The 25,305-nt window shown below is 58.8% G+C and overlaps 3 protein-coding genes across 4 annotated transcripts; 1 reads left to right on the top strand and 2 right to left on the bottom strand.

Moving 5' to 3' along the window:
- Positions 1–11: 11 nt before the first annotated feature.
- LOC136107907 (proteinase-activated receptor 2-like) lies at positions 12–3,060 on the bottom strand. Its single transcript, XM_065849301.2, has 2 exons — positions 2,689–3,060; positions 12–1,653 (listed from the first exon to the last, which is right to left on the bottom strand). The coding sequence occupies exons 1-2, from the start codon at positions 2,780–2,782 to the stop codon at positions 629–631; spliced, it is 1,119 nt and encodes a 372-aa protein (XP_065705373.1). The 5' UTR covers positions 2,783–3,060; the 3' UTR covers positions 12–628.
- Positions 3,061–4,249: 1,189 nt separating this feature from the next.
- Positions 4,250–10,332, top strand: FCHSD1 (FCH and double SH3 domains 1). Its single transcript, XM_065849367.2, has 19 exons — positions 4,250–4,363; positions 4,638–4,735; positions 5,184–5,229; positions 6,035–6,108; positions 6,357–6,501; positions 6,580–6,716; positions 6,789–6,852; positions 6,959–7,087; positions 7,285–7,407; positions 7,491–7,586; positions 7,667–7,774; positions 7,877–7,981; positions 8,214–8,444; positions 8,521–8,604; positions 8,924–9,080; positions 9,186–9,391; positions 9,497–9,593; positions 9,670–9,737; positions 9,892–10,332. Exons 1-19 carry the CDS (start codon positions 4,343–4,345, stop codon positions 9,955–9,957), a joined length of 2,055 nt encoding a protein of 684 aa, XP_065705439.1. The 5' UTR covers positions 4,250–4,342; the 3' UTR covers positions 9,958–10,332.
- Positions 10,310–23,663, bottom strand: RELL2 (RELT like 2). 2 transcript variants are annotated; one of them, XM_071814874.1, is made up of 8 exons: positions 23,175–23,663; positions 20,061–20,274; positions 18,321–18,386; positions 18,177–18,243; positions 17,662–17,850; positions 13,522–14,083; positions 11,399–11,441; positions 10,310–11,004 (listed from the first exon to the last, which is right to left on the bottom strand). In XM_071814874.1, exons 1-7 carry the CDS (start codon positions 23,427–23,429, stop codon positions 11,400–11,402), a joined length of 1,395 nt encoding a protein of 464 aa, XP_071670975.1. In that variant the 5' UTR covers positions 23,430–23,663; the 3' UTR covers positions 10,310–11,004; position 11,399. The 2 variants fall into 2 exon arrangements, with proteins under 2 accessions (XP_071670975.1, XP_065705441.1); XM_065849369.2 differs by lacking the exon at positions 23,175–23,663 and adding an exon at positions 21,042–21,846 and having other exon boundaries at positions 10,312–11,004.
- Positions 23,664–25,305: the final 1,642 nt, after the last annotated feature.

Raw genomic sequence — 25,305 nt, 5'->3', positions numbered from 1 at the left:
GATAAACACAGTTTAATAAAATAATAAAATACTAATACACTACTTGTAAATATATATATATAAAATAGAAATTAAAAGTAGTCAAAGCAATTCCTCATGAACATGCTGAGCAGTCAGTCCCAGGAAACAACCTGGTCCCAACGGCTGATCCCAAAGAGATAAGAAAGATGGAAAAGGCAGAAAGGCTCAGAGGCAAAAGGCTGAACTAAATGTCCCTCACAGAACTCCCCTGGCTGCAGCCCAGAGCAAGCAAGAGCGAGAATGCCCAAAAGAGTGAGCAGAGCCACCCAGAAGGTCCCGACTCCTTAAATACGGAGCATGACACCAATGGGATGGAATACTCTAATTGATCAGTCAGGATGTCAGTCAAGCTCCACCACATCCATGCCTCCCTTCCTCGCTGCCTCACACCTGTGGGCAGAGCGCTCAGAACATCCTTTGCTCTCAGACCAGAGCAATTAAAAACATTAGCTCTGTGTTGGGGTGTTATCTCTTATTCTCAAACTAAGTCCAAATAATGAGCATGCTAGCTATGAAAAAGAAAGTTTTCTAAGCACATGAAGAAAATTAACCCATTTTCAGTCAAACCAGCACAAGGGGGACGTAGCCCAGCCCTCCCCAGCCCTGCCTATAGCTGGCTCTCCTCACTGGACCTCAGGGGCAAGGCTGCCTTCTTCGAGGCCCTCCCTGACAAGGTCTTGAGCGACCCCAGGCAGCAGCCACATGCATCCCGGACCCAGGCCCGAAAATCCTGGGAGACGTAGAAGTAGATAAAGGGATCGAAGCAGTTGTTGAAGGCGCCAATGGCCAAAGCCAGGGCATACCTGATGTAGGTGGGGTTGTGGCACCCCATGGGCTCCAGCATGTAGTGGATGAAGAGCAGGATGTTGCTGGGGGTGAAGCAGAGGATGAAGACCAGGAGGACCAGGGCCAAGACACTCAGCACCTGCCCATAGCGTCTCCTCTTGGGTAGTAGCTGCACCAGGATGCAGCTGTAGGAGACAGTCATGAGGATGAAGGGTAAGCCAAAGCCCAGCCCCACCAGGGAGAGGAAATAGTAGCTGAGCAACACGTGCTCATGCTTTCCCAGGACATCGTGGCATGTGGTGATATTCAGGCTCAAGATGTGACTTGTCTGAGGACGCAAAAGCAGAGGGCTCACGCCTAGGCCCACCACCAGCCAGAGAACCACACAGACAGCCGCTTTGACCCATGTCCAGCTGGAGCCCTTACACGAGAATGGGTGCACCACACAGATATAGCGCTCCAGACTGATGCAGGTGAGGAAGAAGATGGAGCTGTACATGTTCCCGTAGAAGAAGGCCACCAAGGTACGACACAGGTAGTCCCCAAAGAGCCAGTCATTGCCCAAGAGGTGGTAGGAGATCTTGAAAGGCAACAGGAGCACAAAGAACAGGTCAGCACTGGCCAGATTGAGCAGGAAGAGGATGCTGGAATGTCTCCTGAAGTTGGTCACCAGGACCCAGCAGGCCAGAGCATTGGCTGGCAGCCCCACAGCCAGCACCACGGAGTAGATGGCAGGGAGGAGGCGGGTGGTGAGGGTGCTGTTGAGAAAAACTTCCATGGAGGCACTGGGGCACACGGCTTCTTCTTTGGGGTCGAGAGGGATCAAGACTCGCCCTTTGATACGCACTGCAGAGGACACAAGGCATCAGGCTTGGCCAAGAATCCCCTCCCGCTGCCCCTTCCCACTCAGGACCATGCAGGAGTTGTCACCCCCCTGTAGAGCCGCCAGCGCATGCAGGAGCTGGTGTCTCCCTGCCACATGGCAGGGGACAACTTGAGGCACAACATCCTGCCAACCTTGTCGCATGGAGCCGTGCCACATCCTGCACTGTCTGTGCCGCTCACCCAGCGGTGTCATCGCAGCGGTGCCAGCCCAGCTGTGTGTCCTGCCCACAGCCCGGACAGGCTCTGCTCTCATGCATGGCTCTGCTGACATCCCTTTTCCTACCAAGCCCAGCACAACAGGTCCCCACAATCCAGTGTAATCAGAAGGTCAGACAGGAAACCCATGCCAGGACAGCGTCGGGATGTGATCACACAACACAGGATGGGAGACATTCTCCTGTCAGGGTTCCTTCCTCTTCCCTCCAGGCCAACGTCACAGTCTCACGTCACAGTCAGGGCTGTGCATGTCTCCCCATCCTCCTGCAGTCAGAGGGTTTTCATTGCGTGCTCAAAACCAAAGTGAAGAACAGGAAGGGTCCGAGACAGCAGACAAACTACTCCTGATCAAATCCCTTTTCTGGCTTGTTCAAAAAACGCACTTGGGATTTGCTCCCCTGTGCATCACCCTTGTCTCCAAAAGCTCTATCCAAGTGGTCCCCAGGACACCCAGCCCCGAGGAGCCTCAGTGACATCCAACATGTTTCCCTTAACCTCTGCCACATCTCCACATCCAGGGGCAGGGGATATTCAGTTTAAGAGAGCAGTAACCTGATTTTTGCTGCCAGAAGTTGAAGGGGTATCAGATATCAAGGTTTTCATGTATGTTCCCGTAGGTTTTCAATGTGGACACCAAGGGAAAGCGGTAGAGCAGTGTCCCAGATTTTCACTGTGACACCCAGCTGCCCCCTCTGAGTGTCATGGGACACGATGTCAGGGTGTCCCAGCAAGGCCTCCCTGCCCTGCCCCATCACCCCCCAGACCCACCAAGGCACTTACTTGGGGACAACACTGCCGAGCCAAGACAGGCACAACTGAGCAGGAGGGTGACGCTGGCAGTAGCAGAGCGAAGTGAAGACACCAACCGGGACATCTCTGTGAAGCAGCCTCTGCCCAAGCTGGGTCCACACAAATGTCACAGGCAGAGATAGCACTGTCACGTGTCACCACGGTAGGACAAGCTCCAGCCCCCTCTCTGCCAGCAGCCTTCCTCTTTCTCTTCCTCGTCACGCTCGGGGACTGCCCACGTTCCTGTGGTCAGCATGGCCAGACAGGAGGCAGGGATCACAAGATGACCAGGAGGTGCCACCATTGCTGAGCAGCCGGGAGACATCACAGAGTCCAAGGTGATTTCCAGTTGCTGGCATGCAATGTCATGGCTGTGAGGAGGAGGAAGCAGATGTAAAGCAGCCATCAAAATACAGTTATGAATGGCAGTGGTGGAGCTGTATGAGCCCCAGACATGGGGCAGGAAGGGGACAACTGGGTCCCAGCCCGGTGACATGTGTACCTGCAGCACCCCAGGGGCACAGGGCACACTGCCTGCCCAACCTTGCCAGGACCAGACATCCCCAGGAACTGAGCACCTTGGCTGGGCTGACAAGCCAATGTCATCCTGTAGATGTGGTCATCCTGCATTGTCCCAGCCTACTGTCCTCTTCTTGCCACCCAAGTGAGTGCTGGATGGCCCCCAGGCGTTTTTCCTGGTCCCTCCTTCAGCAGAGGGGCCATGGGGGAAAATAACAGACCCAGTGACCCAGAACAGCTCAGCCTTGTACATCAACACACATCGGGGGAACCAGGAAGTGCAACCAACCCCAAAAATGTCAGAGAAGGGGACAAAAAGGACAGCACAGAGAGCCACAAGCTCTGCGGGAACCACAGAGAGACAGAAACAGCACAGAATGAGAAGTGAGAGCTGAAGGGGATGGAAGGGAGGCAGAAAGACAAAGGGACAGATGGCGGGGGACATGAGTCTCAGTGCTCCCCATGTCCCCATCACCACATGTCCCCGTATCCCCACATCCCTGTCTTCCTGTGTCCCTCCTCATGTCCGAGTCTCCCCATTTCCCTGTGTCTACATTTCCCTGCCTCTCCATGTCACCATCTCCCTGACTGTCTGTGTCCCTGTCTCCCCATGTCTCTCTGTCCCCTTGTCCCCATCTCCTCATCTCCTCGTGTCGCTATATCGCCATGTCCCAGTCCCCCTGTGTCCTTGTGTCCCCATGTCCTCATATCCCAATGTCCCTGTCCCCTCATGTCCCCATGCCTCCATATCCCTGTGTCCGTGTCCCCATGATCTCATTTCCCCATCTCCCCGCGTCCCCACGCCTCCACTTCCCCTTGCTCATGTCCCAGAGCTCACACGACATGTGCGGCATCAACCACTAGGTGGCACGGCGGACACGGGTGGGCGTGGCTTGTCTGACGCGATGGGTGTGGCTTGTTTGGTGCGGCGGGCGGGTCTTGCCTGGGAAAGCGCGCGTGCCGAGGGGCGGTGCTTGCCGCGGGATGGGGCGGGGCCGCCAGGCGGGGGCGGGGCTGAGCGGAGGGCGGGGCCGAGTCGGGCCGGGCCCGGTAGTTCCGGGCTCCGAACACGCGGGGCGGTGACGGGGACCGGGACAGGGAACCTGGGACCGGGGGCAGCACAGACATGCAGCCGCCGCCGCGCAAGGTGAGTGCGGGGCCGAGGGGCGGCACCGGGGCGAGTCCCGGCACCGGGACGGGCGAAAGGGACGGGGGAAGGCGACCGGGTCCTCCATCGGCGCCGGCGGACCGGGGCCGGGTCCTGTGGCGAGGGTCGGGAGTCGCCCCCGGCGGACCCTCACCGGGGTTGGGGCAGCTGGGCGGTGGCCACCGGCACCTGCAGTGACACCGGGAGCGGTGGGGACCGGTCCCGGGGCCGGTGGGAGCGGCGGTCCCGGGCGCTGAGCGGTGCCGTCCCGCAGGTGAAGCTCACCCAGGAGCTGCGGGTCCAGCTCCTGGAGCAGCTCTCGGGCCTGCAGGGCAAACAGCAGCGGGACGCCGAGCTGCTGGAGGACATCAGGTAGGGTCCCCACGCGTGTCCCCCCCACCCTGAGGTGAGGCCGGGCAGCTCATCCCACGCGTGGGGCGGGCACGGCTCACCTTGAGCCTGACGTGTCGAGGTCATGGGCTCCAGCACCCTCTGGGGTGACCAGATAGAATCATGGAATCGCAGAATCATTTCGGTTGGAAGGGACCCTCAAGCTCAACGAGTCCAACCATAACCCACCCCTGGCACTGCCCCATGTCCCTGAGAACCTCATCTCCGCATCTGTTCAACCCCTCCAGGGATGGTGACTCCACCACTGCCCTGGGCAGCCTGTTCCAAGGCCCAACAGACCTTTTCCGGGAAGAAATTGTTCCCCGGATCAAATCTGAACCTACCTAGATGGGGACATCACAGTGTGGGGTGGTAGCAGAGGGGTGATGGCAGGGGTGGCCTGTCCCTGCACCACCTGCTCTCCCCACAGGTCCTACAGCAAGCAGAGGGCCGCCATCGACAGAGAATACGGGCAGGTAAGGAGGTGCCACTGTTTTTCTGGGGACCAGTGTCCCGGGCGGGCGCTAGCACTCAGCCTTGTCTTTCCTCCATGGGGTGTTTCAGTGCGGGGCACGGCCCCACGCAGGCAATGGGTAGTGACAGGGATCATCTGAGCAAAGCTTGGCTGCTCAGTACCGGCTGCAGAGGCCACTGGCAGATGGACTCAGCACTTTTCCTGCTGGGGCGTCACTGGCCACATTAGGGCAGCCATTGGGCTGCTTTGCTGAGCACAGCATGACCCAAACCTTGCATGTTTTGGGGGCCCAGAGGGCAAACGGTGCAGGGGGGCGGGGGCCAGGGAACCCACCCGGCTTTGCTGTCTGCTGGGTCATCGCAGGGCTCTGCTTTTAAATGTCAGAGCCTGTCTTTGCTCTGTGAGATGTCCCTGAAGTGTCCTTTGGGGACACCCTGCAGCAGCCTGGCACGTGCATCCCTGTTCCTGCCTTCCCTCCTCAAGCTGGGGGCGCCATCCCCCAGGGTTGGGGTCCTACTGTGCTTGGCTTTCCTGGGGGCTCCTCTCTTCTGCACCTGCAGCCGATGTCCCTTGCTGGCACCCCCTGGGTCCCAAAAACTGCAGGATGGGGGGGCCTGTCATCATGGTGGCTGCTCCCCAGAAAGGTGTTCCCGCATGAACTGGGGGTAGTGTGTCCCCTCTGCTCTGGGGACACCCATGAGGTGGGTGGCTGGTGTGGGGGTGCCCAGTTTCAGCCCTGGAGTGGGACAGTGGGGTGCTGAGGTGCCCAGCACGTTGGGTGATGGTGGTGGTGGGTCTGTCTGCAGGCGCTGCAGAGGCTGGCGAGCCAGTTTGTGAAGAGAGACTGGCAGCGGGGCCGCGGGGAGACCAGTGACGCAAGGTGGGCTGGTGACAGGGATGGGGACAAGGGGCTGGCTGTGCCTGTCTGTGTCCCTCCCAGCTGACCCAATACCAACCAGGATTCGGGTGTCCTGGGGATGCAGCCCTGGGTGACATGTCCCCAGGGGTGTGGTAGCCAACTGGGGGGGGACCACAGGAGCTGGGGGTGCTGCTGTCCTGCTGGCATCCCCAAAAGCTGGCAGGGGAGCAGGAGATCACCCTGCCCTGTTCTCACCCCTGCATCCACAGGAGCGCGGTTGCTGTTTGGAAGGGCGTCATCGAGGGGACTGCACATGCCGGGCAGGCCCGTGTCACCACCTCGGAGACCTACCGCTCCCTCGCCGCTGAGGCCACCCGCACCGCCCGTCTCTCCAAGGAGAGAATGCTCAAGAAGGTACTGGAGCGAGGACGTGTTTCCCCTGTGACTGGGCTGTGGGAACGCCTGTCCCCAACCACCTGATGCTCCCCACAGGGCATCGAGCGGCTGCAGAAGGCACAGACCGAGCTGCTGGAGACAGTGAAGGAGCTGGACAAGGCGAAGAAGCAGTTCACCCACCTCCAGCGGAGCAGCGAGGTGGCCAAGGACAAGGCAGCCGACGTGGAGGCTCGGTGAGCGGAGGGGACCGTGGCGGGGGGTGCCATGGCTGCGGGGTGGTCTCATGTCACCCCCAACCTCCCCAGGCTCCGAAAGAGCGACCGGAGGATATTTCACACCAAGGCCAGCCTGCAAAAACTCAGCGCCAAGGTCAGCAGTGTGGGGGACCAGCAGTGTCCCCAAGCACAGGGATTCAGGAGGACACGGGGTGGTGCCCCCACCCTGTCACCAAGTCCCGCTCTCCCCGTCCCCACAGTTCTCAGCACGGCTGGCCGAACACTCGAGGCAGCTGGTGGGAGTGCAGAACGAGTACGGCTTTGCCCTGGCAGCCGCCACCGCTCACCTGGAGCATTACCGGCGGGTGGAGCTGCCCGCTGCCATGCAGGTAGGACCTGCCCGAACCCCCTTGTGTCCCCACCACGGGGTCCCACAAGAAGCATCTCCCAGGTGCTGCTGAGAGGGGGAGCAGCAAGGAGGGTCCCACCCGTGCGGGGACAGGGCTGGTGGCACTGCGGGGTCAGGGATGCCCCTGGGGGTCTATGGGCAGTGCCAGGGGTGTTGTCTCCACCTGCTTTTCCCCAGGCTTTGGACGGTGACCTCTACGAGCGGCTGCGGGAGCACTTGTCGGTGGCCAGCCGGACGGAGGTGGAGACCTGCCGGGCCACCCAGGACTGGTTCCAGGGCGTCGCAGAGGCGTCCGTGCAGGTAACAACACCCATCCCGGGAGCAGGGGGGGGACAGGAGGGAACAGGTGACACCCCCGGCCCCATGCTGCTCCCCTGCTGCAGGTATGCCGGGAGCAGGACCTGCTGCTCTTCCTGCAGGAGCACCCCGCTTTCACCCTGGCCCCCCAGCAGCCCTTCCAGCTCGCTGGGGTGGAAGAGGTAAGTGTGGGGGGACATTATGGTGGAGTTGGGGGGATACATACAGCCAAGCCCTTCTCAGCCCCCCTGTCCTCACCCAGGTGTCCCTGCTGCCGCCGGGGGATGACGGGGCCAGCCTGGAGAAGGAGGCACGGCGTTGGGCCACGCGGGTGGCCCGGGACCGCAAAAACAAGGCGAACAGCGAGGAGGTGGGTGCTGTCCTTCCCCACGGAGCATGGGGCTACTCAAGGAGGAGTAGTCTCTGTGCCCCACCAGCTCCTGCCACCCCCTGACCCGTGGGTGCCCCGCAGGCGCTGCAGCGTCTGGAGACCAGGCGGCAGCAGGTCCCCGAGGCGGAGGCGGCCGCAGTGGAGCGGCGGATGGAGGAAACAAGGGAAAACATCCGGAAAGCAGAGGTGGGTCCCCTGGGCAGGGGCTCAGGGAGGCCTCAGGCTCTATCACCCCCAGGGTGGGGGACACAGGGACGAGGAAAGGCGGCACTGGGGACGCAGCATTGGGGATGCGGCACTGAAGATGCTTTGCCACCTTGACCACCACTCTGGGGACCAGCAGTGACAGGGCTTGCTCTGCTGTCCCCCAACGCCACGGGTGTCCCCTTAGCCCATGACAACACGTGTGTGTCCCCAGGTCAGCCGGGTGAAGGCCGAGGCACGGCTGGCGCTGCTGCGGGCAGCAGGGCTGGATGTGGACACCTGGCTGGCGGGGGCCATGGTGGGGGCAGGCGAGGAAGGGCCCACGGGGCTGGATCCAGCCGAGTTCGATGACTACGAGGACAGTGACGAGGCAGACGAGGACGACGAGCCTGGCCCTGCTGCCCGCACCTACCCCTACACCTGCCGGGTGATTTTTGGGTACCAGGTATGGCCATGGCTGCCTCCCCCCCACCCTGCCGGCACCCCCAGCCCCCCTGCCACTTCATCCCCTGTCCCTGCAGGGCTGCCAGGTGGACGAGCTGTCCATCACCCAGGGCGAGGAGCTGGAGATCATCGAGGACGGTGATGCAGAGGAGTGGGTGAAGGTGAGAGTGGGCTGAGCTGTCCCAAGCAGGGGGAGACACATTTCAAAGTTCACCAGGGTTGTCCCTGCCCTGAGGTCTGGGACAGTCATGGAATCACAGAATAGTTTGGGTTGAAGGGACTTTCAGTTTATCCAGTGCCACCCCTGCCATGAGCAGGGACATCTTCACCAGCTCAGGTTCCTCAGAGCCCCGTCCAGCCTGGCCTGGGATGTCTCCAGGGATGGTTCATCCACCACCTCTCTGGCCAACCTGGCCAGGCTCTCACCACCCTCAGGGCCAACAATTTCTTCCTCAAGTACCATGTTTTCTGCCCCTCCAGGCTCGGAACAAGGCAGGCCAGGTTGGCTATGTCCCCGAAAAGTACCTGCTGCCTCTGGGTGGTGAGACGGGGGCCGGGGCTGGCCCCCCAGGACCCTCTGCCCTGCACCGCCAGCTCTCCAGCATCATGGCCGCAGAGCTGGTGCTGGAGCCTGGAGGTGGGTGCCAGGATATCAGATGTGTGGGGCTGGTGCCCAGGGGCTGCTGAGCCCCTGCTGCAGCAGCATGGGGGGTGCTGAGCCCCTGCTGCATCCTCTCCACAGCCTGGCTGGTGCGAGCCCTGTACGACTACGAGGGGCAGAGCCCCGAGGAGCTGAGCTTCCCTGAGGGGGCTATCATCCGCGTGCTGCCCCGTGCCCCTGGTGAGGTGGACGACGGCTTCTGGACAGGCGACTTCGACGGCCGCATCGGTGTCTTCCCCTCCCTGGTGGTGGAGGAGCTCACTGGGGGCCAGGGGACAGCTGGGCAGGTCAGTGGCGGGAGGGTCACTGTGTACCCATCTTATGCCATGGCTGCTGGTGGGAACACTTCACCCTTCCTGCTGTTCCCATCTCTCTTTGCTGTGTCTTCCCAGGAGCTGCCATCGCCTTCCCCACCGCCCTTCTCCCCGCCCAGCCTGGTGCCCGGGGCCAGCCTGGTCCCCAGCCCCTCTCCCGAAACGCCGCTGGGAAGTGAGTGCATGGGGAGTGCTGGGAAAGGGGCTGGGGGGGGTGTGGAGAGTGGGGCTGAGCAGCCAGACCCTTCTAGGTTGCAGGCAGGACGGCGCGGGCAGCGGGCAGAGCTCTCCAGACCTGGCAGCCACCCGTCTCCGGCCGGTAAGCCCCATCACAGTGACACTGTGTCCCACTAAACCTGCCCCATGTCTCCTGTAATGGGAGCCAGTGGCATCCCTGTGCTTTTGGGGGGGGTCTGGAGTAGGGTGGGCAGCCTCAATGTCTTGGCACATCATCTTCTCTCCTCTCTCCACAGCTCCGCGCACCCCCTCCACCCCCTGGCAGAGCCCCCGAGCCTGACCCCGAGCTGCACTTCAGCTGATGCTGTGGGTGCCCCATCCCTCCCTGCTCCCCAAAAAGCTTTATCTGAGCAAAGTGCCACCCCCATGGGCTGCTGTGCCCAGGCAGGGGCTGGCGCTGCCCCCACCCCGAGCTGGTCTCTGCGGGGGTCACATCTCACCCATCACCCCCACACAGCCCGGGGCCTCCTGGCAGCGCTGGTATGGGGGTGTTCAGTGCCAAGGCTGTGCCCCATCTCCCCCAGATCTTACCTCTGTCCCCCACACCTGGCACTGCCTGCACAGCCCCAGGGGCCTCAGCCCCAGGCCCTGCCTGTCCCTGGGGCATCTCCCCGCAGGCAGGGGGGCTGTGCCCCAATAAAGCCAGTTGCCTCTGCTGAGGGGTTCAGCAGCTTTAATGGTTTGAGCTGGTCTATGTACAATGCGGTTACACCCCAAAGCTCGCCGGGGGCCCTGGGGCTGCCTGCTGGCCGGGCCGGGGTGCGATTCTGCCCCCCAGGTCAGGCTCCAGCCCTCCCTGTGCCAGGATGGGGCTGGGGGCTCCTCTCTCTGCCAGCATTTCCAGGGACCCATAGGGTTCCGCGCCGGTGCAGGATTTGTGCCTGCTCTATGTGGAGGGGGTGCCCGGGGGGGCTGCGCTCTGCGGTGAATGTGCCAGTGGGTGTGGGGGTGCTGCCCCCTGCCCGAGGAGGGTCTGGAGCCGCTGCTTCTGTCACTGCCGCTGGCTGCAACCTCCTCTGGCGCATCCTTCCCCCAGTGCTGGGGGCTGCATGGACTGGGTGGGCAGCGGGGACTGGGTGGTGTACTGCTCCTGCCAGGCCCAAGGGTCCCCCCAGGGGGCTGTCCGGGGTGCGGTGGGTGGGAGTCGGGTACCTATTGCCAATGGGATGAGGTCTGGCGCCGAGCGCGGTTGTCCGTAATGTCGGCGCGTTGCTCCGGCCATGCCAAGCGCGTAGCTGCCCACCCCGGGCCAGGGCCGGCTGCCCCGTGGTCCCCCCACGGCAGAGCCCCCAGCCTGGCGTGGGGGCTGGGGGCCACATGTCCACGCTTCAGCTGGGAGTGGAGAGGAGCTGGGGGGAGAGGGACAAGATGGGGCTTGTCCCCATGGCCCTGGCATCCCCAGCCAGGATTTGGCTTGTCCCCATGGCCCTGGCATCCCTGGCTAGAGCGGGACTTGTCCCCATGGCATCCCAGGCCAGGATGGGACTTGTTCCCATGACCTGTCTGGGCCCCATGTCTGCCCAGAGCGGGCCCAGCTGCCCATGGGCATTGCTGCCTGTGTCTGAGCATATGGGCAAGAGCACCTGCCCATGCAGGACCTGGTGCATTGGGAACTGACCCTCCTGGAGAAAGGGTTCACCCTCTCTCCATCACCAGGCTGTGACCCACCAGGACAGGGGCACTGTGGGTGTGTCCACCCCCACACCTTGGCCAGCGCTCCAGGGGCTGGGAACAAACACTCACGTCACACGGTTGCTCCTCGGTCCTGCATCACAGCGCTGGGCTCCTGTGGAATTATAGAATCACAGAACAGTTTGTGTTGAAGGGACCTTCCCAGCTCCCCCAGTGCCCCCCCTGCCATGAGCAGGGACATCTTCACCAGCTCAGGTTGCTCAGAGCCCCGTCCAGCCTGGCCTGGGATGTCTCCAGGGATGGTTCATCCACCACCTCTCTGGCCAACCCGGGCCAGGTTCTCACCACCCTTATTTTAAAAAATTCCTTCTTCAGGAAGAAACTATGGAGGAGGGATGTGGATGGCAGTGCTCTCATAGGACTGGGATATTGGGGTGGGGGCCAGGTCTCTGTTGGCCACAGCAGTGACCCATGGTCCAGGGGAAAGAACCCCCTGAGGCTCCAGGAGCTGAGTACAGCCCAAACACCATCTCTCTGCCCTTCCCCATCATCTGCAGGACATGTTAAGCAGCATTTAACAACCCTTGTGGTGGCCCCAGCTGGGACCTGGGAGATGAGGGAGTGGCCCAGTGGTGCCATGGCTTGGTGACAAATGTCCCACTGATGTTCTCCAGGGACCTCATGTCCTAGAGCACACCAAAGCAACACCCCAAAACCTGGTGCAGGGTCCAAGGCAAGAGCCTGGTGGCACAGAGAAGGACAAAGAGGAAAGAAGTGACCATGTCCCTAGGCTTGCCCTGCCTGTAACGGCTGCCCCAGCAATCAGAGGGATGCCATGTGAGGAAGGAGGACCTGTAGGCACCTCTTCAGGTCTCTGGAGAAGATCTTGTAGCCCATCAGCTCTGTCCTGTGGGGCTGCCTTGAGCTGCCTTTCACGAAACAGCTCAAACATTCCAGCCCAGCCACCAGAAAGCAAGAAGAGGGAAACAATAAGCACAGCAAGTTCCTGCTTGTTCCTCAGCCTGTGTTTGGTGAGGAACTTTCCCCAGGCTCTGGCACACTGACCCAGTCCTGCCCAGTCCCACCTCCCTGCACAGGACTGATGGAGCTCCAGCAGAGCAACCCCAGGGAACATCTCTGGCTCTAGAACACACCTGGATTTTTACCCAGACCGTTTCTTTCCTTCTTCTTCCAAGGGTTTTACCACATGTGCCCTGGTGCTGGCTTTGTGGGGTGAGCCCAAGCCAGCCCTGGGGCTGCTCAATGCACGTGTCCCTGGGGGGGTGACACGGCTCTTGGTGCCTTCCCCCAGCCCCCTGCCATGAAAATCATCTTTCCTCACCTGCAGAACCGTGTGTGAGCAAGTGAGTGAACATGTTGGGTATCTGCTCCCACCACCAATGGCCTCATTGGCTGCCTGAAGGCAGCGTCAGGGACAAATCCCCCAAACTGGGGGCCACTGACAACCAAGCAGGTGGTGTCTGCTCCACTGCTGCCCTGGAGCTCTCTGACACCTCCAGCAAAGTGGTCAGGTGGGAAGGTTGGGAGATATTGGGGTGTTGGGAGTCCCCCAGCTCTGGTCAGGATGGGCCTTTCTGCCCCCTGAGCACAGACAGCACCAGCCCCTCCAGGGCAAGGAAGAACAACCAAGAAACAACCAGCTGGCATCACTATTTCCTGGACTTCGAGAAAGGCTCCTGGAGACATCTGTCCCTGCTTGTGTATTGTTGGACATAGCGAGCCCCAGCACTGCAGTGAAGCTATAGTTTGGGGAAACCAAGCCCTGTGCAGTGGCAGACCTCCCCCAGGTCAAGAGAAGGTGATCCCAATGGATGTCCCCAAAGAGCCCAACCACAAAGGAAAACTCATCCCTTGCTCAAGGGGCAGCTGGCAGCGGGTCTGCAGCATCTCCCATGCAAGGCAGTGACCTGCCTTTTCCCCGCAGTGTGGGTACCAGCAGGGTGGGAGCTGTCATGGTGACTTCGTGTGCTCCAGACATGGAGATGAATGGGTAAATGCAACCAAAAAAAGGTAAGCAGAAACAGGGTGGTCAAGACAGGATAGGTCCCAATCTCAGTCAGCCCGGCACAAGTTTGGTTCTCCTGTCCCCACTGCACAGCAAATACCACCACACTTGGGCTGGTTGATGTCACCGGCAGCAGTACATGGGGTGCCGTGCCACAAGCCCTCCAGCCCAGGGAACCACACGGGGACAAGGAAGATAAGGAACCTACCTGCTGCCCCATGTCCTCTGTTCCAGGCTGTTTCCTGCTGCCGTCATCCCTCCCCAACTCATCAGCCTTTTCGTGCAGACTCAGGCTCCCGTGAATATCCGACACTTCATCTGCCGACCCCAGTCCCATCTCCTCCAGGTAGATGCTGGCTCCTTCCTGCACCAGCTCTCCTGGGATGCTGGGACTCGACCCTCCAAGCACTCGATGGCTCAGGAGCTTCCTCTGGCGGCTGGTGCTCCCGGGAGCATCCTGCAGCGACCCCGCCGTGCCGGAGCCCTTGCCCGCCCGTTGGCTGTTGCGAGTGCCGGAGCTGGCTGGTGTGTTTGGGGCCGGGGTGGTGGAGCGGCTCTGCTCCCCACCCTTGCTGCTCTGGGCACCTTTCTGGATGGCTCCGTTCTGCAGGCCACCCACAGGGACAGTCCCGTTGCGAGCCCGCTCCCGCTGGAGCCGGTCAGTGCTGGGCTCCAGCTCCTCCGTGCTGGGCTCCCGGCTGCCGTCGGGCGGGGGACCATCCTGCTGCTCGTGGAAAGCGGGTTTCTTCCCAATATGTGTGACACGAAACCTGCAGTGGGGACAGGACGGATCAAAATCCCTTCCCTCCTCTCTCCCAGCTGTATTTTAATCTCGCCTGCACCTCCAGCTTTGGATCCACACTGTGATGATCTCCAGCCTTTCAGACCCATTCAACACCACTGACCCCCCACTCTAGCCTTGTCCCACTCTGAGCTGGACCCATTTTCCCCTTCATTTTTTGGCAAAAAAAATAGAGAAGGTAGAAAAGGTAAATCCATATGTTGGCCAGTACAGACCCTGCCAGCCTGTCCTCTCTACAGCAAGATATGTTGCAACTCTTGGAAATACTCTGAGATACAACCTGGATGAGCTTGTATAGGAACTCAAGTGTCAATTCAAGCAAAAGCAAACTGGCAGAGCCTGAGGAGGAAGGAATGTCCATGCAGAGTCACACGGATGTTGCATCCAGTGACCAACCACCATCAGGACAAGGAGAGCCAGCATTTGTGGTAAGCAGCACACTCTGAGTGAAAGCAGGGTCAGGGTTTCAGCAGGGTGAGCTTTATTTGGGTATAGGGATCAAACGGCAGGAGGAGCTGTTTGGCTAAAATCTGCCAGGGCACACTGTGCGCCATTCCCTGGAGTGGTGGAAGGTACCAAGGTTGTTCACCAAGGTTCCACCATGTACCAGGTAACAATTTAGAGCTCTGGGATACGGAGGAGAACAGATGCAGAAGTTGGTCTGACACCCTCAAAGGGTGCTTTACAATCAGAGGTGACGCAATATTGCAACTGGGGAGAGGAGCGAAGTTAGGGATCTACCATAATTTTTTGTTGATTGGTGAGGGGTAACGCATAGGCAAACCTACAAGTCTGACTTGCAAGTGAGCTGGTTGTGACTAACACTGTGGTTCCTCTTCGTCAACAATGCAAGCCACTGCTGGATCAGCAGATGGGAAATCTCTTCCCATGGTGAGCTGGTGTCCACCAGTCAAACAATGCTGATCCTACCACAGAGACCTCAAGCAGCCCATGACTCACCCAGCAGCTGCTCTCCCTGTGCTTGAATCACACACAGAGAAGGTGCAGACAGCCCTGGCTCTGCTGATGCTCAGCTGCAAGTCAGCATCAGGGCAAAATATAATTTAAGCAGCAAAGTTCAAGCTGGGGATGAGAGAAGAACAAAGCCATGGCAGTACAGCCATTCTGAAGGAAGATGCTGAGGAGAATGGCCCAAGAGATAAGAACAGATGCCAGATGAGGTGCCAGAGATGAAGGAGACCACCACAAGACTGAGGACCACTGTCTGTGAACAGTACAGACCCCTCAGCATTGTGGCTGGAAATGATGCTAATGATTGTAAGGATCAAGAAGATAAATCCTCCAGACAAGGTACCCACAGGACTGCTTGGGTCAGGCCAAGCTGCAGCAAATGTGACCTTTCAGGTCTATCCAGATATTTGGAGACAAGGCACCAGTTCTGCAATTTGGGAAGGCCAAAGAATGTTCCAGTCCCAAAGAGGGACAGAAAGGAAGCATGAGTGGCAGGAACATTTCTCGGTTGAGCAATGTCAGCCTGGAAGAGCTGGGAATAAATTCAAAGGAGCAAACAGGGTTCAGACTGGTGGGGGCACAAGAGGTGACGTAACCAGCCTCTGGATGGTGGGGGGAAAGGCAGGAGAGCACTGGCTGTCTGCCAGGGCAGCATCGCTGGGGTGTTTGATTCAGTAGGATGTGTCATGCTGCGGCTGATCGGGCAAAGGATGGAGGACCAGACACAGATGTTTTGGTGGACGAGCTCTGCCACTGACAACAACTGGTTCAGGAAAACTCTATGATAAATGGTAAGTCATTCAGTAATATAAAAGTACAGATCTACACTAATCTCAGTCCTTTAGCGTTGAGCCTGTGCCCAGCAGCTGCAGATCAGACCCAGTCAATGAGCTGTAGGTAACAGGGAAGGGGGCTGGACTCTCAACTACCACTTCCAAGATAAAAGCAATAGCGAAAAAAAAAAAAAAGAGAGGAACAAGACCTGAAGATCGCAACTCAAGAGGTGAATCAGTCATGGATCAACGTACTTTGTGCAATCAGGATGTTCATAGTAAATCAAACAGTGCAAGGGCAGTCCCAGAAAAGTCATCCAGGATCTGAAAGAGCAAAGGGGATAGCCTGGAAATGAGAACCAGAATTTGGAGGTAGTTTCGTATCTTCTGGGCGCATAGAACCCTTAGCTGTTGGACCTTATACCGAGAAGATTCAGGAAGTGGAAAGTTTTAAAATACAACCTTGGAGAAATGCAATTACTGTGCCATGGAGAAGGCCGATGTGATATGGGATATCAACAAGGATAAAGAGAGAAAAAGAAGATTTGAAGGAAGGTGCCTCTAGGAAAGAAGAACACCTTCTCCAAAACTCAGACATGAGAGGAGACTAAGAAGAGCATGAATGAAGGACACAGAGGAGCGGATGGAGCTGTGCACCAGCCAGGGAATGAGATTAGCTGCAACTCTGCAACAGTGCAGAGATCTGGCTTACTAAATACCACCATTTTAACCAAGGACAGCTGATGGCAATGGGCAAGCTGTCAGTCTCCAGAAGGTGTGATCTTAGCTGGAGTTCAGCATGGGGAGGCCTGGTGTGTCTGTCCCTTTCGCCAGCTCCCCATAAAGCCTCCAGTTCACATCGCTTCAGAGCCTCCTCACTGTGACGGAGGAAAAACCCCACACCCTGATGCCTGCTCTGGCTCAACATCACCTTGAAAGGACTGCCTCTATGGACCACAACCTGCAGCTTCATCAAAGCTTAGGCCCTGAATGAAGACCCGCTGCAGGATCCGGGCACAGCAGAGCTTTGTGTCTCACCAGGATGGCCATCCAGGGAGCAGCAGTTCCTTCTCACTCTGCCCTGGTCACCTCTGCAGTAGGGAGCTGAGCCCTGGAAGACCTTCCTAAACCTTTCTGCTGAGGAACGAGGCAACCTGGGCAAAACTGCAGATTGTACCGAAAGTTACTGACCACACAGAGACCACAGGCAGCTCGGGAAGTCCCTTGAGGTGAGACCTAGGTGGGTCTGGAGTAATATTCGTGGGAAGTATCAGGTACACTCCCTTATATTCCTGCTATGTCATCTAGTTACAGTCGTCACTGGAGGCAATCACCTGGAGGAGCACAGCCACTCTTCTATTCAGATGGCGGTGGCTGGTAACTTGCTCCTGGGACTCGCTGTCACCTCCTACCCCTCCTAATGAAATCTCTAAAACCTGGGGTCACTGTCCCTCTTGGGCACCAAGAGCTTGCACACATCTGGAACAGCAGCTTGTGAGAGGACGTGGATTTGGGGCTCTGCCCAGCACTGAGTCAGCAGGACAACCCGGGCTTGAGTCACCTTCTCAGAGAAGGAGAGAAGCTACCATGGCCTGCCATGTACCACAGGTATTTCCAGGTGCAAGAGGCATTTGGGTCCTTGGGACTCCCAGCTGCAGAGCTACTGCTGGGGCATCTAAATGGGGAAGAGCAAGAGGGTGGGGCAAGGGGGGAAGGGGAAAGGAACAGGGGAACTGAGAAGACTCTCCATGATGCTCCATCAGAGCAGAAGAGCAGTGTCTGGCAAGGCTCAGTGAAGTACCTGCCAACTGAGAAGACTGTGGTCTCTCCAGGATGCATCCTGCCTTTGCCTTCCTTGGACCGTCCTTGCCGATGCAGTGGATGTCTCTTCCTCTTGCTGCAGTGGATGCAGGGGGCCTGCGTGGAGCCCAGATGCACCGTATGGTGATGGGGTGGGCCCCCGTCCTGGCTGTTCCGGTGGGGACAAAGGCTGCAATAGAAGAAGGACATGACTGATCGTGTTACCTGGAGACTTCCCACTCCTGGTGCAGCCTCACTGCAGCAAGCCCTGAGAAGCAACGGTTCTGGAGGGGACCTCCTGTGAGGACTGAAATAAGGAAGATCTATTCCATTCCCCATGACAGTGCCATGAAACACTCATCACAACCCTCAGGGGGAGCAGGATTTCTTGTTGGAAAGATGCTTTGTAACAAGCCGGAAAGGGGCTGGATGCAACATCTCTAGATCAAGGTGATAGCCAAAGGTGGCTTCTCCCTTACTCTACAGAAGCCACAAGCTGGTATAAGCTTCCCTTACCTGGGCACTGGCAGTGGGACGTCCCCTTCATTGTCCCCCAGCATCTCCTTGAGGGCCTCCGCATTTGCTGAAGAGAGAGGAAAAAGGGAATATGTCAGCCAAAACAGTCAGCATGTCTCCAGGTCAGCCATAGGAAATGCTCACCTTCGTTTTGGATGATGCATCTCACAATCTTCTCCACGGTGTCCTCGTTCAGCTCCTCCTCTTCATCTGAGAAGAGAAAATGTGGCTCTGAGGGCTGAGATTCAGAGTCTCAGTCCCTTCCCAGGAGCAGCCACATCAACAGAGACTGGAGAAGCCTCACATCCCACATCACACTGGGAAGCCCCTGGAGAACACCAGGTCCCTCACCCTGGAAATGGCTAAACCAGCAGCCATGTGTGGAGGGAGGCGAGGGTCGTGTTGCTCCTTCAGAACTGAGGAGCATCACCAAAAATGAGTCAGAAGCAGGTTCAAAACAAGTCGAAAGAGGAGGCTCCTCGTGGGGACAGTCCAGCCCTGGAGCCCCTGGCTGCAGGATGCTGCGGGTGCTAAAAGTCTCCAAGGGTAAACGGGACAAGTTCACAGGAAAGAAACCTGCTGGAGCCTGCTAAACATGGAGAAACCACCTCTGACAGAGAAAGCCCTTGAGTCGCATGCTGTTAGAAGCTTCAAAGAGTATGCTGGGGAAACTTGGCTTGGTGACTGCTCCGTTGTGTTGTTCATCCCCAGCATCCACCACAACCTGCTCTGGCCACTGTTGAAGGCAGGAGGCTTGGCTGGCTGGACCTTCAGCCCAGTCTGCAGTGTTCCATGTTCCTGTGAGCAGGTCAGAGCTGTGGTCTGGCAGGCAGCTGCCTTAAAGACCATGGTCAAGGGCTGCCACCATGATCCTGGAAGCTCATGGAGGTGCTTCCCTGGTCTGAGTCATCTCCAGTGGACAAGGCCAATCCCGGAAAGTTCAGACACTGTCTCCATGGCATGTGCAGTCAAGTCATTAAAGCCAGAGGAGCACATCTAAGGACACCTGGAAGCTCCTGCTGCGTCCATGGGTGAGCTGGAGGAGTCATGTTTCCCTCCCGTGCACGAGAAGCAGAAGGTGCTGCTGCTCCTCCCGAGCACTGTCAATGGCACAGGGGACCCAGAGGAGTTATGCAGCACCTTTTGGCCATTTTCAGTCAAGGAGGCAGATGGAGGAACACATCTTCTCCGTTTCAGCAGAGACTCATGAAACCATGAAACAGTAGAACTTGCTTGGACCAGGCTCTAACTTGCACCCATGCTTGATGCTGCCATGACTTCCCAACCCAACTACCCAAGAGCGACTTAGGGTGGCCTGAAGTGATGGAAAAAACCCTAAAAGTCACCTTCTAGCATGGACCACTGGTCCTAAGGAAACACCCCTTGTCCTCTGGCCTGCATAAACAGAACAGGGACTAGAAGAAGACATGGCTGATATCAAACACCATGTTGGCCCCATGCCGGACCTCCTAATGCCAAAGGGGCAGAGGGACAACCTGTGTCCTGGCTGGGGGATGCTTTCCTTGCAGGGGACGTGGGTTGTAATTCAGGCACTGGGAATTTGGCCAGTCCTGGCCTTTGATCGGAATTTCCTTTTGGTGACAGTGCCACTTTGGGAAGGGCCAGAGGCTGGTTGCCACCTCCCTGGCATCACCAGCCTTGGCCAGCCTGCAGAGCCAGCAGATCAGAGGCCTCTCCAGGCCACACACCCCCGTGGAACATCACACTGCTCTCACCACCCCATCCCCTTTTCCCAACCCAGCAGCACATGACAGATAAACCCTCCCAACCCCAGCCCAGAAAAGTATTTAAAGAACATCCATCCACCCTGGGCAAAAGGCAGCGCCCGAGCCCCTGCTGAGCCCCCGTCGCCCCAGCACTCACTGGCCTGGAGCTCCGCCAGCACATCTTTGTTATCTGGGTCGAGCTCGTCCCGGAAGGTCCGGCACCGGTAACCCTTCTTTTTCAGGACATGGCAGATCAAGAAACCCACCAGTCCCATGATGAAGAAGACAAGGACGAGGAGGAAGACCATAGACAGGCTGTGCTGGGGGTCTGAGTCCCCATCGTCGGTGCTGTTCTGGTCTGACATGCGGATCTAGGAGAAGGGGGAAGGTGGCTCAGGGACCTCAGTGCTCACCCCCCCACCAGGTTCTCTATGCCCATCTTCCTTATCCTCCTCTTCCTCCTGCCCTCCTTGAGCAAGAACCAGCCACCAACTCAGGGTGGGCTGCCAAGGGTTCTTCTCTTGTCCCACAAGGTCCAGCGTGTGGGGTTTCCCATGGAGGAGAGGGCAGACTGGAGGTGGCTCAGCGCAGTCTCCCAAGGACACTGCTGCCCCGCACACACCCGGCAAGAGGCATCCCAAGGGCAGCAGTGGCGGCAGCAGCATCCCCTCAGGCCTGCCCAGCCCCGGGCTGAGCTGCTCCCATGTCCCTTGCAGGTGGCTTCCCAAGGGCACAGGTCCCCCGGCCTTCACCGGGCTCTGTGGCTGGCGGCATCACCCCTCTCGCCCTTGTGGGAGGATGAGCATCCTTCCTCTCCGCACCGCGCAGACCCGCTCCCCCTCGCATCCCTCGCTACTCACAGCCGAGGGCCTCCGCCGGCAAAGGCAGAGAAGGCAAAGGCGCAGTCAGGGCAGGCAGGGAGCCGCGGCAGCCCGGCTGGCAGAGGGCCGAGCCGGCCGGCAGCTCCCGCATCGTCCACCCGCAGAACCGAGCTCACTCCCTCCGCCCCGGCTCCCCTGGGCTTTCCCGGTCTCCCCTCCCGGGGGCTCAGAGCTCAGCTGCCGCTTGCCGGCTCCGCTTCCTGGCACAGGCAGCGTCTGCCCCCGGCTGTCCCCTGTCCCCGCTGCTGCGGCGGTACCTGGGCCTGCGGTGCTCCACAGCGCTCTTCTCTTCACCTTCACCTGCCTCCTAGCAACCCCGCATCCCTGCGGCTGGGGACCGCGGTGAGCATCCTCCGGCCCGCCGGCTCCCTCCTGCCTTCCCTCCTCTGGAAGGAGCCAAGCTTGTTGTGGCTGCCGCGGCAGCCTGCCACCGTCTGCCAGCGAGAGAGAGCACCCGCCTGTCCCGACTCCGGAAAATATCTTTCCGAAGCGGTTTTGGCGGATGGAGGTGCGGAGAGAAGCCGAGGGACACACCGGCAGCCGCAGTGGGGAGCGGACGGGAGTGCTGCTCAGGGAAGCCGGTGCGGCCGAGCTGCTGCCCGCCCCGGGGCGAATAACCTCTCCCACACGCGAGCCAGCCCCGATTTCCCCCGCACCCTCTTTTCCAAAACACTGAGCAATTTTTAGAGCACTGAGCTGCGGCGATGGGTGGGCAGAGGGTGGAAGTGGGGCTCAGCAAGACCAGGATTGGTCCCACACCAGCATGTGAGGGGGGAGAGCAGTGCAGACACCCGTGCCATGATCACAGCACCAAGAAGATGGCGGAAAAGGAGCCCTGAGAGACCCCACTGCCCAACACCCTTCCCCAAGCCAACTGTTTCTCCCTCCTTCCTAAAAAAGGGCTGGCTGAGCCATTTGAAATCTCCAGCCGTGGTGGTCCCATGACCTCCTTTTCCATCTCCACCACATTATCCTCACTCTGGGAGGCTTCACCCAACTCCCCTTAGCTACTGCAAATCAGGTTTGCTCCTCTCCATTCTTCGGTCGTCAGTTCTCCATCCAGACCCTGAGAAGCACAGACAACCCTTGATATCCCTCCCACCCCATGTCTCCAGAACTAAGTGTCTACCTAAATACACATTCATTTGTGGTAATTATCCCACCACACTCCATGTTGCCATGTGGCAACCTGAGACTCCTCCAGGCTTTCAACTATGTGATGATGAGAGCTCCTGTCCCTCCCCACAACTGACCAAGAGTCAACTTTCAGGAACCCAGAAGCCTCCATGACATTGGGATGTCACCACATCATAGGTGCCACCCATCTGTCTGTTGTCCTGGCTGGGAGACAGGCCCTAAGGTGGATCAACTATGTCAAGAAAAGCCCATGGGCAGCAAGACTGACTGCTCCTGCCGTGCTTTGCTAAGGCTGCAGGAGAGGAGAGGTCTCCTGGTGCTGGACTAACAAGCTGCAACATCATGCAAGTCTGTTGATCAAGACTTTAAAGGTAGTTTATTCCTTGCCCTGTTTCTTTGAAACAGGAGACCTTGCGGGTCTCGGTTTCAGAGCCCCAGGGGGATACAGTCATGGTGAGCTCATTTCCATTTTCCTCATGCCCACGCACGCTGCCCTGCACAATAAATCGCTCTTTCTCCCACCAGGCATTTCCACCCACCCGATGCATCGCTGCGCCCTATCCCTGTGCCAGGCAATATGAGCCTGGGTCTCTTGGCCCTCCCCACTCCAAGGGAAAATTCCCATTTTCCCACAACCCCAGTGTCAAGGTGTTTCCACAACCCCAGGGGCTGCAGGACGGGGAGAGGGAGGATGGTGCAGCCACCCACCTGGGGACAAATTCTGGTCCTGTATGGGGCGGAAAGGGACGAGGAGGAGGCTCAGCTACGGTCATGCTGCTCTCACCCTGCTCCACAGCTGAGTTGTCCCAGCCGATCACATTTCTCCTCCCAGTGCTCCTCCTGAGCATCACACAGCCCTGGTCTCCATCCTGCTTCCACCACCCTCCGGGCTGCTCGATCCTCATCTGGCTGCGGGACCCCACAAGCACTTTGGTGGCCAGACCATGAGCCTCGTCCCACGCAACACCTCACGGGTGACTCAAAGAAGACACCGTGGCTCCTCTCTGTCCTGAGACCAGCCAGGTCACCCACTCCGGGCTCCGTGACAGGTACAGGCATGAATGCTGGAGGGACCTTTGATGCTTCAGTCCCTCTCATGACATTGCCTGAAGCCCTTAAATCTTAAGCCACCAGGTCAAGAGGTGGCTGGAGAGGGAGGGAATGGAGTGACTGAGCAGAGGGTGGAGGGACAGCACTGTCGCCCATCGCCTCGTCCTGCGGCCAGCTCTGGTCCCAGCGTGTCGCCACATTACCTCTTGTCCACTCTCTTCCAGCACCTTCTCTGCAGCTGTTAGGACAGACGTCACCTCACGGGCAATGCAACCATGCCCACCTGGGGGACTGGCCGCCCCGGCCCCACTGGGTGTCCACGTGGCAGCTAAACAGGCCAGATGGCCCAGCTGTGGCAATCCTATGCGCAGGCTGCTCCTGGGGGTCTCTGCTACGATGCTCCGCCCAAAAATTGCCATCATCTCTGCAAAAATGCTACATCCCGTTATTTCAAACATCTCTCTGAGCCTGAAGCCCTTACTGAAGTTTTTCAGCCATCCCCAGCAAGCTAATGGCCTTTAAACCACAGCATGTTTTTGCTCTCTGAGCACAAAGAGCATCTAAAAATATCCCTCGCTGACACTTTCCCTGCACCGCTCCAAGGTTCATGAAGATGTCCAGAGCAGCAACCGGCTTCCAGAGGGCGAGCTACTCCAGCAATCCCCGCTGGAGGCAGGGACGTGTTTCTCTCCTCCTCGCCCCTTTTCCCCAGCCATGCGGCTCAGCCGTGACGCTCGGGTGGCCCCAGACGGACGTTATCTGGTGGCAGCACCTTGCAGAGCAACGACCGGGTGATGGTCATGCGATCACGCAGCCCCCGCCGAGACGTCAGCACGCACCACGCGTTTGCTGCTACACCCTTGTTGTTCAGCACGTTTAAAACTTATTTATTTAAGATTGGGGGTGTGGGGTTCAGTGCCCACTGGGCTGGGCATCTGAGTGCCCCTGACCTGTGTGGTCACAGCCAGAGGGTCCCAGCATCCCCCGCAGCATCCTTGCTCTGTGCTGGGGAGCTGCATCCTAAGGGGAAACATGCACAAGGAGCAGCACGGAGGGAGCAGCATCCCTGCAGTGAGTGGCAGAGTCAGCCAGAAGCATCATTTCATAATCCCACGATTTAATTGCACCTTGACACTGGTTATCTCACCAGCACAGCACCCAAAACCCCATGCCGCCCCACCAGCACCATCCTATGCACCCCAGGCCACGCAGGCATGAAGCTCCCATTGCTGCACACCGAGGGGTTTCCCTCCCACACATTTGTTACCCAACATGAAAATCCCATCACTGAGAACCTGGTGCTGATCTTCTGCGGTGTCCATCCTCAGCCAGTTCCTGGTGTGTCCCTCGGCGGTCCTCGCCCTTTGCCTGCTCCTCTCTGGGACCCCATTTTCTCGCAGGTTTGGGCAGCCTGGCTCTCACGCAGCATCCTTCCCCCTCCACCTCCTGCCTGTGGGACATGGTCAGGCAGGAGAGCGGCAGAACCAGGACCTTGCCAAGTGCCGATTTTGGCTAATTTGTTTTCCAAGCCTCTGAGCAAGACTAGCAGGTCTTTTCATCCTTTCTTCTCTCCAGTGCACAGGGAAAAGCTCTTTGTTGCTGGCGTCACCCGCGGCGTGGCACAGCCCCATCCCGCGCTGGCTCCGGGCGAGGTTCAGGGTTTTTCTCCCGTTCCCCATGGCCGCTTCTTCACACATGACAATTTTCCACCTGACTTTTGTTTTCCACCTGCCCGGCGGTGCCTTCCTGTCCCAGCTTCCTGCCAGCCCCAGCTGAGTTATTTGCCACAGCTGGGAGGACCCACGCCCTGGTGGGGTGGGACCTGGGACGGGTGCTTGACCAGGTGACAGCCGGTGGCGATGGTCCCTGTTCCTCACAGCTTGGGGGTGCTCCTGGGAAGGGGACGAGTCCCATCAAGGTGTGGGTGCCCCATGGAGACCCTGCTGGCCTCTCCCTGTACCCTTAGTGGTTGGGATGTGGCAACTAGGGAGTGACTGGGGGAGGCTGGAGGTGACTGGGGAGCAAGTGGGAGTGACTGATGAGCAGCTGGGGGTGACTGGGGGGCAGCTGCAGAGTTACAGGACAGAAGCCAGTGGGCAATGGGGAGCAGCTGGGAGTAGCTGGGACCAGCTGAGGGTGACTGAAGGCAACTGGGGCTGATTGGGAGACAAGTGGGGGTAACTGGTGAGCAGCTGGGCATCACTGGGAGGCAGCTGTAAGGCTGTGAAAGAGAACCCAGTGGGCAACTGGGATCAGCTGGGGAGAGCTGGCATCTCCTGAGGGTAACTGGGTGCAGCCAGGGGACGTGCCTGGGCATATAGCAGGGGTATCGAG

Source organism: Patagioenas fasciata, chromosome 14 (assembly GCF_037038585.1).
Source record: "Patagioenas fasciata isolate bPatFas1 chromosome 14, bPatFas1.hap1, whole genome shotgun sequence".
NCBI lineage: Eukaryota > Metazoa > Chordata > Aves > Columbiformes > Columbidae > Patagioenas > Patagioenas fasciata.
Note: the sequence above shows the minus strand (reverse complement) of the source record. Positions and strands in the feature narration are given on the sequence as shown.